This window comes from Lynx canadensis, chromosome D3, assembly GCF_007474595.2.
Source record: "Lynx canadensis isolate LIC74 chromosome D3, mLynCan4.pri.v2, whole genome shotgun sequence".
NCBI lineage: Eukaryota > Metazoa > Chordata > Mammalia > Carnivora > Felidae > Lynx > Lynx canadensis.
The window spans coordinates 86,144,068-86,161,949 of record NC_044314.2 but is presented as its reverse complement, the minus strand read 5'-3'; the positions used below and the strand labels follow the sequence as shown (position 1 = coordinate 86,161,949).

The following is a 17,882-nucleotide window of genomic DNA, read 5'->3' as shown; positions in this document are numbered from 1 at the left end:
CCACTTTTCTATATATATTTTACACTTCAACAAAAAGTTAAACAACATGTGCTGCACTTTGTATTACCCTCTGTAGGCATTTCTCTCTCTGATTTTTTTAAAAAATTTTTTTTCAACGTTTTTATTTATTTTTGGGACAGAGAGAGACAGAGCATGAACGGGGGAGGGGCAGAGAGAGAGGGAGACAGAATCGGAAACAGGCTCCAGGCTCTGAGCCATCAGCCCAGAGCCCGACGCGGGGCTCGAACTCACGGACCGCGAGATCGTGACCTGGCTGAAGTCGGACGCTCAACCGACTGCGCCACCCAGGCGCCCCTCTCTCTCTGATTTTTAATTTAACAGAATTTAAACTGAAAAGTGGCCTGTGACTCACTCTGGTCATCTGAAAACCCCTAGAGGGCGCTCATCCTGCATCAGAGACTTTGTGAAAAAACTATTGAGAGAATTCAGGAATCCTACAACTCACCCATTTAAAGAGTACCATTCAATGGTTTTCGGTATGTTCACAGAGTTGTGCAGCCATCATCCCAGTCAGTTTTAGAATATTTTCATTACCCCTGAAAGAAAGCTCAAGCCCTTAACTATCACCTTCCTAACTTCTCATCTTCCCTTCTAAGTAACCACTAATTTACTTTCTGTCTCTGTAGATTTGCTTATTCTGACATTTCCATTCACATGACCTTTTGTGTCTGGCTTCTTTCACTTACCAAAATGTTTTCGAGGTTCATCCATGCTTCAGCATGTATCCGTGTTTCATTCCTTTTTATGGCCGAATAATATTCCATTAGATGGACAGATGACATTTTGTTTATCCATTCATATTTTAAAAAAATTTTTTTAAGTTTATCTATTTTGAGAGAGAGAACACAAGCGGGGGAGGAACAGAGATAAGGAGAGAGAATCCCAAACAGGCCCTGTATTAATGCAGCTCTCAAACTCATAAACCATGAGATCATGATGTGAGCCAAAATCAAGAATTGGAAGCTCAACCAACTGAGCCACCCAGGCACCCCTATCCATTCATCTTTTAATAGACATTTGAGTTCTCTCCATCTTTTGTCTATTATGTACACCAGAGAGTTTTGCTGGTCCTCACAGGTGGGTCCTTCCTGCCACTTCTGGGAAGCCTGAGACCCAAGTTACTCAGCATCAGAAGGCCCCTTCTCATTTTATGCAGATGGTTCTCTCAGGAGTGGATTTCAGTGTGAATGGACCCCCTAGGATTGACAACTCAGCAACTATTGGATGAAATCTGCAAGGATTTCTGGAGAGGACAGAGCCTCCAGGCTTTCAGCCAAAGCTTTGTGCTCAGGAAAGCATAAGTAGGAGCATGTCTCCTCAAGGGGATGTTTATCTGTGGGTGTATAGAGGAGCCCCTCTGACCCCAGACCACACAGGAGAGCTCTCTTCACCCCAGGCTTTACAAAAGATCCTTGGGAGGAGCCCAGCTAAATTCTAGCTCCTCAAGTCTGGCAAGTAATTATCAGAAGGGTCTTTGGAACGAAGCCCTCTTGGCACTTCAGTATTGGGAAGTGGCCAGTCCGTAGAGCCTACTTAGGAGTTTGAGAATAATGCTACCAGATTCTGACCCCATAGGAAGAATGATGTCATAGATTTGTAACCTGCCTGTCCAGCTGGCCTGTGGATGCAGGTAAACGTTAACCTGCTCCACATTCTTCTCCAGGGGACAGTTCTAGCTTCCCTGAGCCAGGACCTTTATTAGAGGCCATCAAAGGGCTCCTTGCAGTGGTGGGACTGTGACTCAGGCCTTGGGAGAGGGAGAGAGGAGATTCTAGACCATGAGGCACCACTCAGTGGGTGGCAGGGTGGTTCTGGATAAAGTCACAAGCCAAGGACAGTTTGTACTAGGGTAAAGCCTGCTGGACCTGTGGGCCAGGCATCTGAGGAGGAGAGGAGAATGTCGTGAGAAGAACCACAGCATTAGTAGTATGACTGGCCAGGGGCAGACTCCAGACCCTACCTGGGCCACTCATGAATTTGGGATTGGAATTCAAAAAGAGCCAATTCATTGTGAGTGGTTATATAACCAAGGTATATAAAAGGCAGCTCTTTTCCACCACAAGCATGAGAAAGCTGAGTGAAGGAGACACACAGAGAGATGGAGAGACCAAGTGAGACAAAGAGGATGGCTTTGCTGTTAACAGCTTTCCAACACTCTTGTATCATTAATAAATTTCCTTTATGAGGTAGTACGAGATGGTGTCTCTACTTGCAACCAAAGGGAACCTTGGATGAGGCAACAGAGCAGTTACCCTCTGCTGAGAGGCAGACACACACCCAACACATTAACTATAAGTGATGCAGTGAGTGTGGAAATCAGAGCAAAAGTCCCATTCCAAAATAAACCAAAAAACCAAAACCAAAGCAAACAAGCAAACAAAAAAGTTCCATTCCAATTGGAATGAAGAACAAAGCCATGAAGGAGAGTCTACTGATGATCAGAGAAAAGGCCATCAAAACAAGATTTTGGGGGGCACCTGGGTGGCCCAGTTGGTTAAGCATCTGACTTTGGCTCAGGTCATGATCTCACAGTTGGTGGGTTTGAGCTCCCCACCAGGCTTTCTGTTGTCAGCACAGAGCTCTCTTCAGATCCTCAGTTCCTCTCTTTCTCTGCCCCTTCCCTGCTTATGCACGTGCCCCCCCCCCCCCCGGCTCTGTCAAAAACAAAAACAAAAATACCTGAAGGAGAGGAAGGAATGATGAATGATCTAGGCTGATATCTGTAGGAACAGATATCCTGGCAGAAGGCACAGAAGAGGCAAAGCCCCTGAGGCAGGAACATGCCCAGCATTTTCCAGGAACAGCAGGGGAGCACGTGTGTGGCTGGAGCAGAGTGAGACTGGGTGCCAGAAGTAGGGGACAGGTTCAGAGAGGAAAGGGGAGGTGGGTGCGCAGATGACAGGGAACTTTGGAGGGACTGTGGCTTTTACTGAGTGACCAGGGAGCCACTTCAAGGATGTGAACTGAGGAGGGAGAAGTGACTGGGGCTGACTTGTGTCCGTGTAAAATACACACATATTCAAGGGGTGGAGGGTCTGTACAGCTTCCATCAGATTCTTTTTTTTTTTTTTTTAACGTTTATTTTTTGAGAGACAGAGCACCAGCAGGGAAGGGGCGGGGGGGGGGGGAGGGGGAGACACAGAATCTGAAGCAGGCCCCAAGCTCTGAGCTGTCAGCACAGAGCCCACGCGGGGCTCCAACCCAGGAACCCTGAGATCATGACCTGAGCGGAATTCAGAAGTCAGATGCTTAACCGACTGAGCCACCCAGGCGCCCCAGCTTCCCTCAGATTCTTCAAGGTGTCTAGTAGACCCCTGATGAGACTCAGAACAGGTGTGATGTTGGTTTTCCCTTCAAATTTTGCCTCTTTGTCTTCGAAACGTGGCACAAAAGGCTTTCATCTTTTTCTGTCTGCTTAGGGTTTTGTATTTGCCCGGAGGACCCCAGATGGGAGAGGGGCGCCGCATGGCAAGGGCAGTAGCCTCCCGGGACACACTGGGGCCCACGCTCCGCGGTTATCGGCTGTGGGGTCTTCGGGCTCGCCCACCAGCCTTTGGCCACCAGGCCTATGTACCAGCGGCCCTCGACCTCCACAGGCCCTAAAACATCCTTCCCCACGCCTGCGGATCTGCACCCTTCCGGCTGCTCAGCGAGCGCAGTCTCCGCAGGAAGGGGCGGGCACTGCCGGTGGCTTTGCTGGGGCCCCGCGTTGCCATAGCGACCCCAGCCGGGCCAGGGACTCCTAGGCGCGAGCTGCACTCGGCGACTGAAGCAGGAGGCTGAGACCCCACCGCTCTCGCCCCCGGGGCTGAGGATCCAGGTTCCGCCTCGCAGGTGAGCTGGCGCAGGTGAGTGGGGTGGGGGCTCGGGACGGACCCTCAGCCATCTGGGCCCCGCCCCTCCACCTTCCGTTGTGGTTTATTGCGATTTAGTATACAAACTACGGGGCAGAGTCCGCGCACCGCCTCAGAAGGCTTCCTTTCCCTGTCAGTGGCTCACATATTAAGACCGCAACCTCCTCTTGAGTTGAACCTGTGTTCCCGGGAAAGTGTGGGACAGAGGATGATTTTATACTACACTGATGAGGCATTAAGTAACACCCAGTGACATCGTAAAAAAGTTATTAGGTTCTAGGTTCTCTTACACTTCTGAGTAAGCCAAGGAGAAAGTGTCAGTTTGGGGGTAATATGACACTACCAACTTTCTGAACATTTGCTAAACTCAACTTCAGTAAGCCACAATATCTAGCTAAGACTTAAGTTGGTTTCTTTATAGTATTTCAATTTTTACAGTACCTTCCCCTTAGGGTATCTGACGCTCCTTTTCCATTTATAGTAATGACATGTGAAGTCTCTTTCTTCACATGATAAATATATTGATTTTTAAAAGTGAATTAATTTACATATAAAAATCCATCATCATACAGGTGGTACTAGGAAATGGGAGGGGAAAAACACATTAAATTTAAGGCCTGAGACTGTTTACTCCCTCCCAGCTTTTGCCCTTGCTGTTTTCTTTACCAGGAGGGACTTACCCTGTTCCTAGGCACGATTGTCAAAATAAATGCGAGCCTGTGTGCTTGGTCAGCCTGGTCAGACTCCTGGAGACCCTGCTGTAGCCCAACAGAAGGAACTTCTTGATGTGTGGGCCCAGCGCAAAATAGAAAAGGGGGCCCTCACCCACAAAATATTAAGAATTAAAAAACAGTGGGGCACCTGGGTGACTCAGTCGGTTGGGTAATCGACTTCGGCTCAGGTCATGATCTCACAGTTTGTGAGTTCGAGCCCCGCGTCAGGCTCTGTGCTGATGGCTCGGAGCCTGGAGCCTGCTTCAGATTCTATGTCTCCCCCTCTCTCTACCTCTCCCCTGCTCACACTCTGTGTCTCTCTGTATCTCAATAATAAATAAACGTTTAAAAAAATTTTTTTAATAGAATTAAAAAACAGTGACATCAAAGGAATAAACCAAGCACAGGCCCTTCTAAGGGTGGGCCCTGTTCGACTGCACAGGTTGCATACCCACAGGTTGCTGGCTCTGGGTGGTTGGATGCTTGAGATACCATGACCTCCTGAAACCTGCTCAGCCCAGAGGTCATTCTAATTGGTCAGTACCTATCAGGATATTGGTTAAATATTTCACTCTAGCCCCTTCTGCCAGCTCCACTGGCACGTGTGAGTATTGCCCAAACCCATGGAGCAGGATAGATAGTATTTGCTGAGGGGAAACAGATCCCCTGATTGGGAGGAGACCATCTTTATCACCTTGCACAAGCTGCGCCAAGACGCACAGATAGACATGAATGTCCTCACTGGAGATCTTGAGGACATGAAGAGCACAGGTGGTGGGGTCCCAGACTACAGAGAGACCTTAGACCACCCAAAGATTCCCTGCAACCCCATCAGGCGTGGCAGGAGGGAGAGCCCTGGTCTGATGGGAAAACCTAAGCAGGTAATAAGGCAGACAAGTAGAATATCCGGGCAGAGGGCAGAGGTCATAGATAAAAGGATGACCATCCATCCTGGTGTGCCTGGGATCAGCCCAGTTTTGGCACTGAAATCCAAATTCCTAGGAAACCCCGCAATCCTAGGCAAACCCGGACAGTTGGTCACCCGAGATGTAGTATCCTTAGTTGGTGGGCTTTCCTGACCACTTCAAAAGCCAGGCCCTGAGCCTTTCCAGTACCCGCTAACAGATAAGGCAGGACCAAAAGAACTACAGTATTGGGTGCTGGGTGCAGAGAAGGTGTCCCTGTGGGCTCTGCTACAGCAGCTGTCCGCCAGCCCAGAGTGGCCTGGCTAGCTCTTCTCCCCCCAACTCTCCCTGAGTGAATCCCACTGCTCACCACTGGGGGCTCCAGGCCAGGCTCTAGACTTAGGACCAGCATCCACTCTGACTGGTCATATTGGTTATTAAATATGTGACTTTCAACCATCGGTGGGGGACAGCTTTGTCATCACAAACCCCCCTGCTCTACTGGTTTCCCTGGGTTCCCAAGCAATTGTGCCATCAGACCCACCTCAGGGAGGCCCTAGAGATGCAAAGGAGATGACAGACACAGGCCAGTCTAGTGCAGAAGGATCCCCCCCAAATGGCTGCTCATCTGCCCGGGGACTCCAAACACACATGACTCACACCATTTGGGCTCAGACAAGTGCCTCCCCAGGAAGCCCCGGGATCCTGGCATTACTAGGGACACACTGAGCCCCTGATGTCCCTAACCCTTTGCCAGCACCTCTGGTACCGCAGAAGCAGCCAACATGCCTAACTCCAAGTGCCTGCAAAAGTCGGAGCCCCTGTGGAAGGAGTGGGACCAGAAGGCCCAAAAGAATGGGCTGAGGCACCAGGTGAACGCTGTCAATGGTAACTGCTATGTGGGCCAATGGAAGGACAACATGAAACATGGTGAGTGGGGGATCTTCAGGGGCTTGGGAGTATGGAGTCTGGGCCATGGTGGGTGATGGGGGCCAAGGAAGTAGCTGGCAGAGCTTGTCAGGGACGTACGATATCATAAGATAATGTCACCAAGGCTCCCCCAGGGGGTAAATGCTGCTGACCTGGACCAGCTGGGGGCCTCCACAGCCTGGGGCTCTGGAACCAAACTCAACCCTGACTTTAGATGACCAGGGACCAGCACGGGACAAAGTGGTCTTGAGATACCAACCATAACCACGGCCAGGGTTCTAAGGACTCCAGCATAGTCCTTACCCTCTGAGACCTGGGCTAAGTTGGGCCTGGTTAGCAGGAGGAAAAGGAGCCCCCCAAACCACTTGCAGTGGTGATTCAAAGAGCTCTGATGTGGGGGTCTGACCAGTAATGAGTGAGAGAGGACACACACACACAAGCACATACACACACAACTAGCTGGGGCTTCAAATTTAACTGTAGCTTTAACCAGCAAACAGCATGGGGGTCCTTGTGGTACAAAATCAGCCCTGAAGAAAATCAAGTGTTTTTAAGTTTTATTTATTTAGGGGCACCTAGATGGTTCAGTTGGTAGAGCATGTGACTCTTTTTTTTTTTTTTTAAGTTTATTTATTTATTTTGAGAGAGAGATAAAGCGAGCAGGGGAGGGGCAGAGAGAGAGGGAGAGAATCCCAAGCAGGCTCCATACTGTCAGTGTGAAGCCTGATGCGGGGCTTGAACTCACGAACCATGAGATCATGACCTGAGCTGAAACCAAGAGTTGGACACTTAACCGACTGACCCACCCAGGTGCCCCAAGCATGTGACTCTTGATCTTGGGGTCATGAGTTCAAACTCTTGTAATCTCTACACCCAACATGAAGTTCAAACTCATGGCCTCAAGGTCAAGAGTCACATGCTCTTCTGACAGAGCCAGCCAGGCACCCCCCAAAAAACAAATTTTTATTCTAAACAGATGGTATGGCTTCTCACTCAGGACTTGAAATCCAGATGCTGTGTTCTTAACCACTTTTCTGTCCTGCCTTCCTGAGCTAAGCACTTTGGAGTCCATAAAGCTGGGTCAGAATCTCAGCTTCACCAACTCTGGCCTTGAGGAACTAATTACGCCACTCTGGGCCTCAGTGTTCCAATCTGTAAAGTGGGAAAATACTTATCAGTAAAGATAAAAGATGACGTCTATCAAGTGTGTAGCCCAGGGTCTGTACAGAAGGGGAACTTCTTGAGTGTTCTTTGAGGGCTGAGCGTGGCAGGGATCACCACTCCTGAGAACTTTCCTTGTCCGGAAGCACTCCAAAGCTCACCCCACCCAATGTGCGACACAACACCACCACTCAGCACTGACTTAAAGGCCAGACTTTATGCAGCTACTCCGGGCTTTGTGTGCAGTTAAAGATGCCTGTTTGTGTGCTTTAGTCCCTGTGGGCAGCAGGTGAGGTGGACAAGGCCCTAAACTAGGAATCAGGATCCCGAAGTTCCGACCCTGGCTCTACCACTGAACAGCTGTGTGATTTCGGGTAAGCCATCTCCCATTCTCTGGATCTCAGCTGTCCCACCTGTGATATGAACTCATGGGTTGACAAGGGCCTCTGAGCCCTTCTTCTGTGTGAGTCCTGCCTCCCCTAGGACCCTGGAGGCATAGAGCTGATTGGGCTGGGGCTCCAGAAAATGGACCTGTCAGAGAATCCAGACCCAGCCTCCCCTCTCTTCAAGACGTGCCTTTGACCACGCTGACAGGGGATTGCTGTGGTGTAAGCAGCCTGGAAGCAGTCAGAAGTCATCATCATTCAGGGCAAGGATTGGAGTGGCTAGTGCTTCCCCAGCCTGTTCATTCGTTCACTCTGCTAACACCCATTGCACTCCTAGTCCATGCCAGGCCCTGTACTGGGCATCTGCTTAATGCCAGCCCCCAGGGAGCTCCAGACTCACAGAGAAGCCACACAGTAAGTAATATCCCATTTTAGAGAAGAGGAAATTGGGACTCGGAGAGAAGAAATTATTTACTGAGGGTCACATACCTATGTGCTAAATGACCTGGAGGCAGAAGCCAGCCTCCCAGAAAAAAAAAGGAAACATGCTGTCTCGAAAACTCAGTGACTATGTATGCTACATGGTGGAGAACCATGGGGATGACTATAAAGCTATGGCCTAAGATGAGGAGGATTACTGTCAAGATATCCCAAAACAGATTCAGAATAAGACCAATGTCTATAAGCATTTTTACCCAGCAGAGTGGCAATCCTTCCTCGATTCTTTGCAGAAGAATAAGATAGAAGTTGAGTGATTGAGGGGCGCCTGGGTGGCTCAGTTGGTTAACCATCTGATTCTTGATTTCAGCTCAGGTCATGATCTCATGGTTTGTGAGTTCAAGCTCCTCATTGGACTCTGTGCTGACAGCACAGAGCCTGCTTGGGATTCTCCCTCTCCTTCTCTCTTTGCCCCTGCCCTGCTCATGCTCTCTCTCTCTCAAAATAAATAAATAACTTAAAAAAAAAAAAAAGAAGTTGAGTGATTGGCTTATGCCTGCCCCAGGCTGAGACCTCCTCCTGGACCAGAGAAGCTGGAGCCAAAGTGTAAGATTTTAGGCAAGGAGAAGCATGTGGCTAGATCTCTCTCTCTCTCTCTCTCTCTCTCTCTCTCACACACACACACACACACATACACACACACACACACACACTCCTCTCTGGGGAAGGAACTGTCTCCCAGACGCTTCTGAGGGCCCTGGGAAAAGCCAGAACCAGAACCTACTGTTTTCAGAGTGGGTGATTTGTTTATATATAGTCTGTACATAATAAAACAAGGTTATTTTGCATCAAAAAAATAAAAATAAAAGTGTGGCATCAGGATGTGAAGAGTGCCAGGGAGGAGACACAGAGGCAGCCATGAGAACACAGAGAGGTGATGTTTGAACTGAGTGCAAAAGGATAAGGATTCACTTGGTAGAAGAGCATATCTTCTAGATGGTGGAATCAGAATGGAAGGCTTTGGGCTGTATTAAGTCTTGTTCAGTCTTGTTTTTGGAACTGACTGGAAGCCCATGTGCCCAGAGCAGAGAGAGCCAGGGGAAAGGGCAGGCAGGGCAAGGGTTCCAACCACAAAGGACCTTATTGGGGCACATGGGGGGCTCAGTTCATTGAGCATCTGCTCTTGGTTTCCGCTAGGGTCATGATCTCTCATGGTTTGTGGGTTTGAGCCCCGCCTAGGGCTCCACACTGCCAGTACAGAGCCTGCCTGGAATTCTCTCTCTCTCCCTCTCTCTCTGCCACTCCTGCACTCTCTCTCGCTCAAAATAAGTAAATAAACTAAAAAAAAAAAAAAAAAAGGACCTTTGAGGAGGTGGTAAATTTGCCGTCATCCCAGAGGCAAACAGTCTCATTAGACCAACTTGAATCACATGCCCTTCATTGAACCAATCACAGTGGCCTGGGCTGATTGGCTAGCCTTGCCAGGGGGAGGAGTCTGATCCATACAAACCTTAGGGATTGAGAGTTTGGGAGGTGCTGGTTCCCCAAAAGGAATAAAATTAGAAGGAGGACAGGTATAGACAACCCAGTGAGAGCTCTACCTCAAGGGCAAAAATAATTGGTAACATCTTTCCTATTTGCAGGCACTGTTCTAAGTGCTTTCCATACGGTAATGAATTTAGTGATAGAACAACCCCATGAGATTCTCTCATCTCCCTTTTACCGATGAGGAGCTTAATAACATTGAGGCACTTAATAACATTAAGTTATTTGTGCAAGATCAGAAAGCTCACAGGGACAATGTTGGATGTGTTCCTGAGCTACCAAGGACCAAGACATGAATTGGCCCATGTAGGTACTCCACAAATATTTTATTCATCCTTTTGTTCAACAAATGTTTTTGTTCAGCATGTATTTGTCTCCTGCAACTTGCCAGGCACTGTTCCTCAGTGCTGGGAATAGAGCGGTGAGCAGAACGGACCAAAGTCTGTGTCCTCAGAGAGTGCACATTCTCCTCATGGAGAGCTAGACAATAGACAATAAATGACAAGTGAGTGAATTGTCTGTTAGGTTAGGAGTTGATAAGGGATATGGAAAGAAACAGAGCAGGGTAAGAGAGGAAGATAGGCTTGTGATTTTACAGGGGTTGGTCAGGGTAAGCCTCGCTGAGAAAGATTTGAACAGAGACTTGCAGGAGGTAGGGAGTGAGTGAATATTTGGAGAAGAGCGTTCTAGGCCAAAGGATAAGCAGGTATAAAGGCCCTGAGGCAGAAGCATATCTGGCGGGATCCAGGAACAGCAGGGAGGCCATAGTGGTTGGAGAGCAGTCTGGAAGGCGGGAATGGAAGACACAGACGAAGCAGGAGTGGTAGGAGAGGGTCCCCATGTGTGTTCTGGAGAACTGAAGAAATATGCAGAATATTTTCTAGAAATTCTGGCCATCTGGCATAATCATTCAGTATTATTAAGAGATAAAGCTAGGGGCACCTGGGTGGCTCAGTCGGTTAAGTGTCTGACTTCGGTTCACGTCATGATTTCATGGTTCATGAGTTCGAGCCCCGAGTCGGGCTCTGTGCTGACAGCTCCGAAGCCTGGAGCCTGCTTCGGATTCTGTGTCTCCCTCTCTCTCTCTGCCCCTCCCCCGCTCACACTCTGTCTCTGTCTCTCTCAAAAATAAATCAACACTAAAAATATTAGAATAGAAAAAAGAGACAAAGCTTATTAAGAGAAAAAGAAGTGGCAGATTTCTACTTGGGATTTGTTAGAGCAATCTGGTTTCAGAGCAAAGGACTGGAGAACTGCTATTTGTAGAAATGGAACTTTCTTGGTGTTTTCCCTACTGGTGGGTGTCTAGGGGCACAGACCCTGGCCCAGCCCTTGAGAACACCAAGGCAGCCCCTGAGGCCAAGGCAGACACAGCATCTGCCCCTCCAGCCCCATGGCTGCCGTGTCTGCAATCTTGGCCCATCTCTGTGTCATCAGGAAAAGGAACACAGATCTGGAAGAAAAAAGGAGCCATCTATGAGGGAGACTGGAAGTTTGGGAAGCGAGATGGCTATGGCACCCTCAGCAATCCTGACCAAGAGAAGGGAAAGTATAGGAAAGTATACTCTGGCTGGTGGAAAGATGATAAAAAATCGGTGAGTGGTTCCCATCATGCTCTGGGGTGTGGGCCGGGCTGAAAGCAGGCTGTGTGTGTGTGTGTGTGTGTGTGTGTGTGTGTGTAGGGGGAGCAGTCAGAGAGGCCTGGGAGAAAAGGGGGGGAAGGGTTGAGGGAAGGAGGACACGGGCACTGTGTGCGTGGGAGAAGGAAGGGGTGGGGAATCATCAAGGGTTCTCAGAACAAAACCCAGGAAACAGGAAGCAAGAGGAGAGGGCCCAGGGAGGAGCCCATGAAACCCTGTGGCTACAAAAAGCCAGCCAGGCTGTGTGGGGGCCAAGTCTCCTCCCCCATCTCCCCCACTCATTTCCTGGCTTTCTTTTCCCTGGGCATTCCTTTCTAAGAATCCCCCTTCTGTTGGGCCTGAACAAGAAGGGGGTAGGAAAAGTGGGAGCAAGAAAGCAGAGGCCACACCCTTGGCCACAGAACAAGAAAGGAAGGTCCTGGAGGTAGAAGCCAGCCAGAGGCATATCCTCAACCCATAAGTGCCTGACCCCTCACCATAGGCCATAGAGACAGATAATAACAGTGCTATTGAACAACTGCTATTGCGATGCCAGAGTCACAGCATATGATGCTTCAGCTAACTCACAATATCGTCATCATCATCATCACTCATTTTATTCATAAGGAAACAAGCTCAGAGAGGTGAAGTGCCTTGCCTGGGGTCACACACTGCTGGCAAGTGGTAGAGCTCAGGATTTCATGATCTCTGCTCTGAAACTGTTTACTGACCAGTAGGGAGAGAGATCCCAAAATAAACAATTCACATTTAATATGGTGTTAGGATAGAGGTTTTCACAGGGAGCCCACAGGAATTGAGAATTCAGGGCAGGCTTCCTGCAGGAGGTGATGCCAAAAGGTACAAAGACTTAAACAGGGAGGGAAAAAAGGAGAAGAGGAAGTAGCAAAGTGGAAGGAGCAAAGAATGTGTCAAACAGCAAGGTGTGTGTGCCCACAGGTAGGAGTGAGGGGGGAGGGGTAGGTGGGGGCCTTGAAGGCTATGTGGAGAATCAGGATTTTGAGGGGTAGATGGGCTGCTTAACCCAACTTCCTTAGGTGTGATCTGCGGGGAGTAGATGATTCTCTGTAGTTGTGGTGTTCATTTTTCTGGGGAGAAAGTCCATAACTGATCGGATTCTCTCAGAAGCATCTGTGACTTTTAATAGGGTCAAATCAAAACTGAGGAGAGGGGGCAAACATGATCAGATGTGCGATGTAAAGATCCATCTAGCTGCTTACTGGGGGATGCATGAGGAGGGGAGAATGGGAGAGTTGGAGGAAGGGGACCCGTGGGGAGCAGAGACGAGATACTGGGCTGCATGAAGGTGACAGCATAGGGGTGGAGGGCAATGGGACAACCCGGGGAGCTTTTTCAATTCACGACCATGAGCTTGGGATGTAGGGCTGAGGGAGGAAACAGGGAAGTAGCCAGGGTGTGGCTTGGGTGCCAGGGAAGATGCGGGTGACTTTCCTGGTGTTGGGGACGCCATGAACAGGGACACCTTCATGCTTTCAGGGCTATGGGATTCAGTTTTTCGGACCCAAGGAGTATTACGAGGGTGAGTGGTGTGGCGACCAGCGCAGCGGGTGGGGCCGCATGTACTACAGTAACGGCGACATCTACGAGGGCCAGTGGTTGAAGGACAAGCCGAATGGGGAGGGCATGTTGCGCCTGAGTAAGTGCCCCGCCCCAATAGCCTGCTGGCCACGCCCCACCCACAACCCTTTCTCCAGCTCCAGCTAAGATGAAGGACAGGACCAGATCCCTGCCCTTAAATAATTTATATTCCTTTTTTCTTTTTTTAAGTTTATTTATTTATTTTGAGACAGAGTGGGGGAGGGGCAGAGAGAGAGAGGGAGAGAGAGAATCACAAATGGTCTCCAAGCTGACAGCACAGAGCCTGACCCAGCCTCAATCTCACCAATGGTGAGATCATGACCTGAGCTAAAATCAAGAATCTGACTCTCAACCGACTGAGCCACCCAGGTGCCCTCCTGGGAGCTTATATTCGAAAGGGGGAGCCTAACAATAAACATCAACAATTAAGACATTTTCTTATGGTCCTAATAATCATAGTCTATGCTTACACAGCACTGAGCTCACTTAATCCTGGCTATGGTCCTATAAGATAGATACTCTTAGCCCGATTTTGCAGATGAACTGAGGTACAGAGAGGTTAAGTGACTTGCTCAAGGTCAATGCAGTCTGTTAGTCGTTAGATCCAAAGTGCTAAGGAATATCCCTTGAAAATAGAAAGGTGTGTTGGATGACAAAGGAGTTGTGGACAGGAGCGATTTAGATTGACTTATGGTCAGGGAATGTCTCCCTCAAGAGGTGACATTTGAACAGAAGACTTGAAGGAAGAGAAGGAACCTGATAGGCATTGAGCTGGGAAAGAACAGAGGAAAGAGTAATCAGTCAAGTAAACTGCCTTAGCGTCAGGACTTAACCCATTCCCTACATAGCAACCAGCATGAATTTTTTACAGATTGGACCTGGTGGCTGCCCTGCGTTCAACCATCTGTAGGCAGCACCATCTGGCCCTCCTCACCTAATTGTGCTTCCCACGTCTTCCTCTGGGAATCCCTTCATTTCAGCCAGACTCATGTTCTTCCAGTTCCTCCCACGCTTTCTGCCTCAGGGCCCTTGCACTGCAGTTCTCTCTTCCCCGCAATAGAAAGAAGATCCTCCAGGTCTTTGCACTGTCTCCTCCTCAGAGAGGCCTTCCCTGTTCACTCCACTAAAGCACATTCTCCTCAGCACCTGCTTGCTTCCTTTCCTTTTTAGCGCTAGGTGTATAACCTTGGGCAAGTTTCTTTCTGTCGGTGCCTCAGTTACCTCACCTGTAAAATGGGAGTGATAGTAGTACCCACTTTGTAGGTGCTACGAACACGTCTGGCACATAGTAGGCTATCTATAAAGCTAGTGCCATTGTCTCTCCAGACTGTGAGCTGGATAAGGACCTGGACTGCGTATTTATTTTGTTCCCCACTGTTTCCCCAATGCCTGGCACATAGTAAGTGCTCTTAGTGAGGACACAGACCAGAGCTCAGTCTCCTGAAAACTCAAGATTCCAACTTCCAGTGAGATTTGGCCAAACTGAGGCATTGGGGCCATTGAGGAGGGTTTAATCCAGTCACTTCTGTCTGTCGTCCTCAATCCCCCGGGCACCCAGTGCTGTGCCTGCTTTCAGTGAGCATCTGATAGCCTGCATTTAGTGAGCACCTGCTGCGGCCACACATAGTGTAAGGGTTCTAAGTGCATCATTTCTAGTGGCCCAGACTCTGGAGACAGCTTGCCTGGGTTCAAATCCCACTGCAAGCTCTTACTACCTACGTGACCTCGGGCAATTTGCTTAAACTCTCGCGCTTTGGTTTTCTCATCTGTAAAGTAAGGATAAGAATAAAACTTAAGTAGGGTATTGTGAAGGTTCACTGAGGTTCGTGGAGTGCTTAGCATGGTGCCTGACACGTAATAGTAAGTGTTCAACAATATTATAGCTCATACTTGGAGGTAGCAGGTGTCAGCAAATTACATTCCTTGAACCAAATCCAAATCCAGCTCCGCATACGTTTTGGTAAGTAAAGTTTTATTGGCACACTGACTTGCTCATACATTTACACATTGTGCACGCTGCTTTCATGATTCGATGGCAGAGTTGAGTGGCTGTGACAGAGAACAGGTGACACACAAAGCAGAAAATACCGTCTGTCTCTTCACAGAAAAAGTCTGCTGACCTCTGACCTAGAGTTTATCCAGTATCCTTCTAAGCCCTTTCTGTGTTTTGACTTATTTAATCTCCACCGCAATTCTGTGAGGTAGGTGTTACTGTTATTCCCATTTTACAAATGAGGAAATGAGACAGAATGGTCGAGTGATTTGCCCGAGACCACATGGCTGCGAGCGTCTCAGCGGAGAAGTGCTAGCTTTATTATTACTCCTTTTGCAGCACCACCACCATCCGTTGAGCAGGAGAGTTAATTCATGATTAAGAGCATGGTCTCCTGGGATGAACAGCCCTTGGCTTCAAATCTTGTCTCTGACACTTCCTAGCTCTGTGACCTTGAGCACGTCAGTCAAACTCCCTGAGCTTTCAAGCTCCATCTGTAAAAATGGAGTCCGTTATCCTTCATAGAACTGTTTTTGTGAGGAGCGCGTGAGGTCAGAAACATAGCAAAGAACCATGGGCAGAATGAGTGCCGGAAAAACATTGCCTCTTCGTGTCAGTAGCTACATTTTGTATAAATAGGAAACGATGTTGCTCATCCAAATTCAGGCAAGTAGTGGAGGCAAGACTTGGACCGGCTCTGATTCCGGAAGCCATTGACACCCCTAGGCTCTGATGTTTATAGTTCGGGCCTCCCAGACTCCAGGCAGCCCAGCCCAGGGCACTCTCAACGTCTTGGTCTCCTTCTGGCTTCCCTGTGGGCACAGTGGCATGCGGAGGGGCCAACGTGGTAGTGGGGCCTGGTTAGGTGTGTCCAGCACCCAAGTGACCCTGTCCTTTCCCCCAGAGAACGGGAACCGCTACGAGGGCTACTGGCAGAGAGGCATGAAGAATGGGTCGGGCCGTTTCTTCCACCTGGACCACGGTCAGCTGTTTGAAGGCTTCTGGGTGGACGACGTGGCCAAGTGTGGCACAATGATTGACTTTGGCCGCGATGAGGCCCCTGAGCCCACCCAGTTCCCCATTCCTAAGGTGGGCAGCACCCACCAGGGCCCTGTGGCCACACCCAGAGAGACAGAAAACAGTACCTCCCCCCAACCGCCCACACACACCCAGGCACATCCAGCCTGGCCAGGCCTAGCCCAGCCCAGCCCAGCCAGGGAACAGACCAGATTTTGTTTTCAGTCGGGGCATCCCCACGGAGACTGGCAGCGCCCAAGGCAGATAGCACTTCCAGAGTCGGCAGCACCCCACAAGGTGGGCAGCACCCCACAGGATGGCGGCCTGGGCCTTCCATGCTCCCCAATCCAACCCCTTACTGCTTCCCTCCAGATCGAAATTCTAGACCCTAATGGTGTGCTGGAGGAAGCCTTGGCCATGTTCAAGAAGACAGAGGAAGATGAAGATTGATGCCAGGTGAGGGATGGGTATACTTTCCCCCCTCGGATGTGGCTGAGAAAGCTCCTGGGGTCTCCTTTGGCCAAGGGGCTCAGGGGCAGGACCAGAGGGTGGGTTTCTTTCCTCCTGCAATCCAGCTGGTTCTTTTTGGTTCCTCCCCTTCAGAACTCATTTCCTCAAAGACCAGGTCCCTCCTGAAAGCCCTTGAGTAAGGTAGTTTGCCCCAGGCCTGCACTTGCGCATCTGTCCTAGCCCCTCCTCGTGTGGGTGTTAAGTGGGGTTCCAGGAGAGGGTGATGATACAGCATCTTAGGGTCACCAGCTGCCACCAGCCCCTTGCCCCTGCAGAGAACACACCAGAGCTTCTGGAGAAATTCAAGCCCGTCGCCCAACTGCTCAAACCGGTGCGGCTTCTGCAGAAGTGAGTGGTGACTCGGGCACACCCTTGGCACCCTCAGAGGGCACCTCACTCCTCCCAGCACTGGATCATCCTCTCCCCAGCTGGCTTTGGGGATCCTCTTGTTACAGCTTTCATTCTGGGCCCCCATTCCTGAGCACGGGAGTATAAAGAACCTGGTGGCTTCAGCCCAGGGCTTGCGGTGTGTGATTGTGGGTGGGGTGGAGAGGGTGGAGTTCTGGGAAGGACTTTAGGTGAGGAAGACAGACGTCCCCACAGGCTGCATGGATTTACCCAGGGGGAGAAAGAAGAAGTGTCTCTAGGTCTCTGACCTTTGAGATACTCCAGGGAGAAGAGCCGGTGTCTGGTCACATTGGCCACTAAGATTTGGGGTTGAGACAGAACCTGGCTTCTCAACCTAACACAGGAACACTCAACCTTAGGATCCTGCAGGAGCTTTAAAAGCTACAGACACCCAGGTTTTGTGACTTACTGGTTTTGTGACCCTAAGTGACCTCAGCTGCCCCATTTGTAAAATGGCACTTAGGAGATCTCACAGGGGTGTTTTTGAGGATTTGCTAACAGATGTAATAATAACAAATAAGTTGTATTGAGGTTAATTGTGAAGCTGAGATCCAGGAAGAGCTTTGCAGAATTCTAGACAACATTCTGCAAGATATAAGGGACCCTTACATAATGGGTAGGAACATGAGCTCAGCAGTCAGACTGCCTGGATGTGAATCCCAACAGTGATTTATGAGCAGTGTGTTCTTGGACATGGCACCCAACCTCTCTGTTCTCTAGGTTCCCTCCCCTCAGACCCGGACAATAACAGTCCTTACCACCCAG

General features: G+C 49.5%; 1 protein-coding gene across 7 annotated transcripts; it reads left to right on the top strand.

Annotated features, from left to right (window-relative positions):
- The first annotated feature begins 3,758 nt into the window (after positions 1-3,758).
- Positions 3,759-17,221, top strand: MORN3 (MORN repeat containing 3). Of its 7 annotated transcripts, XM_030336231.1 has the most exons (6): positions 3,759-3,855; positions 6,251-6,423; positions 11,391-11,548; positions 13,088-13,247; positions 16,087-16,271; positions 16,572-17,221. In XM_030336231.1, the coding sequence occupies exons 2-6, from the start codon at positions 6,279-6,281 to the stop codon at positions 16,647-16,649; spliced, it is 726 nt and encodes a 241-aa protein (XP_030192091.1). In that variant the 5' UTR covers positions 3,759-3,855; positions 6,251-6,278; the 3' UTR covers positions 16,650-17,221. The 7 variants fall into 7 exon arrangements, with proteins under 7 accessions (XP_030192091.1, XP_030192088.1, XP_030192089.1 ...); XM_030336228.1 differs by having other exon boundaries at positions 16,087-17,221; XM_030336229.1 differs by having other exon boundaries at positions 3,759-3,869; positions 16,087-17,221.
- The last annotated feature ends 661 nt before the right edge of the window (positions 17,222-17,882 follow it).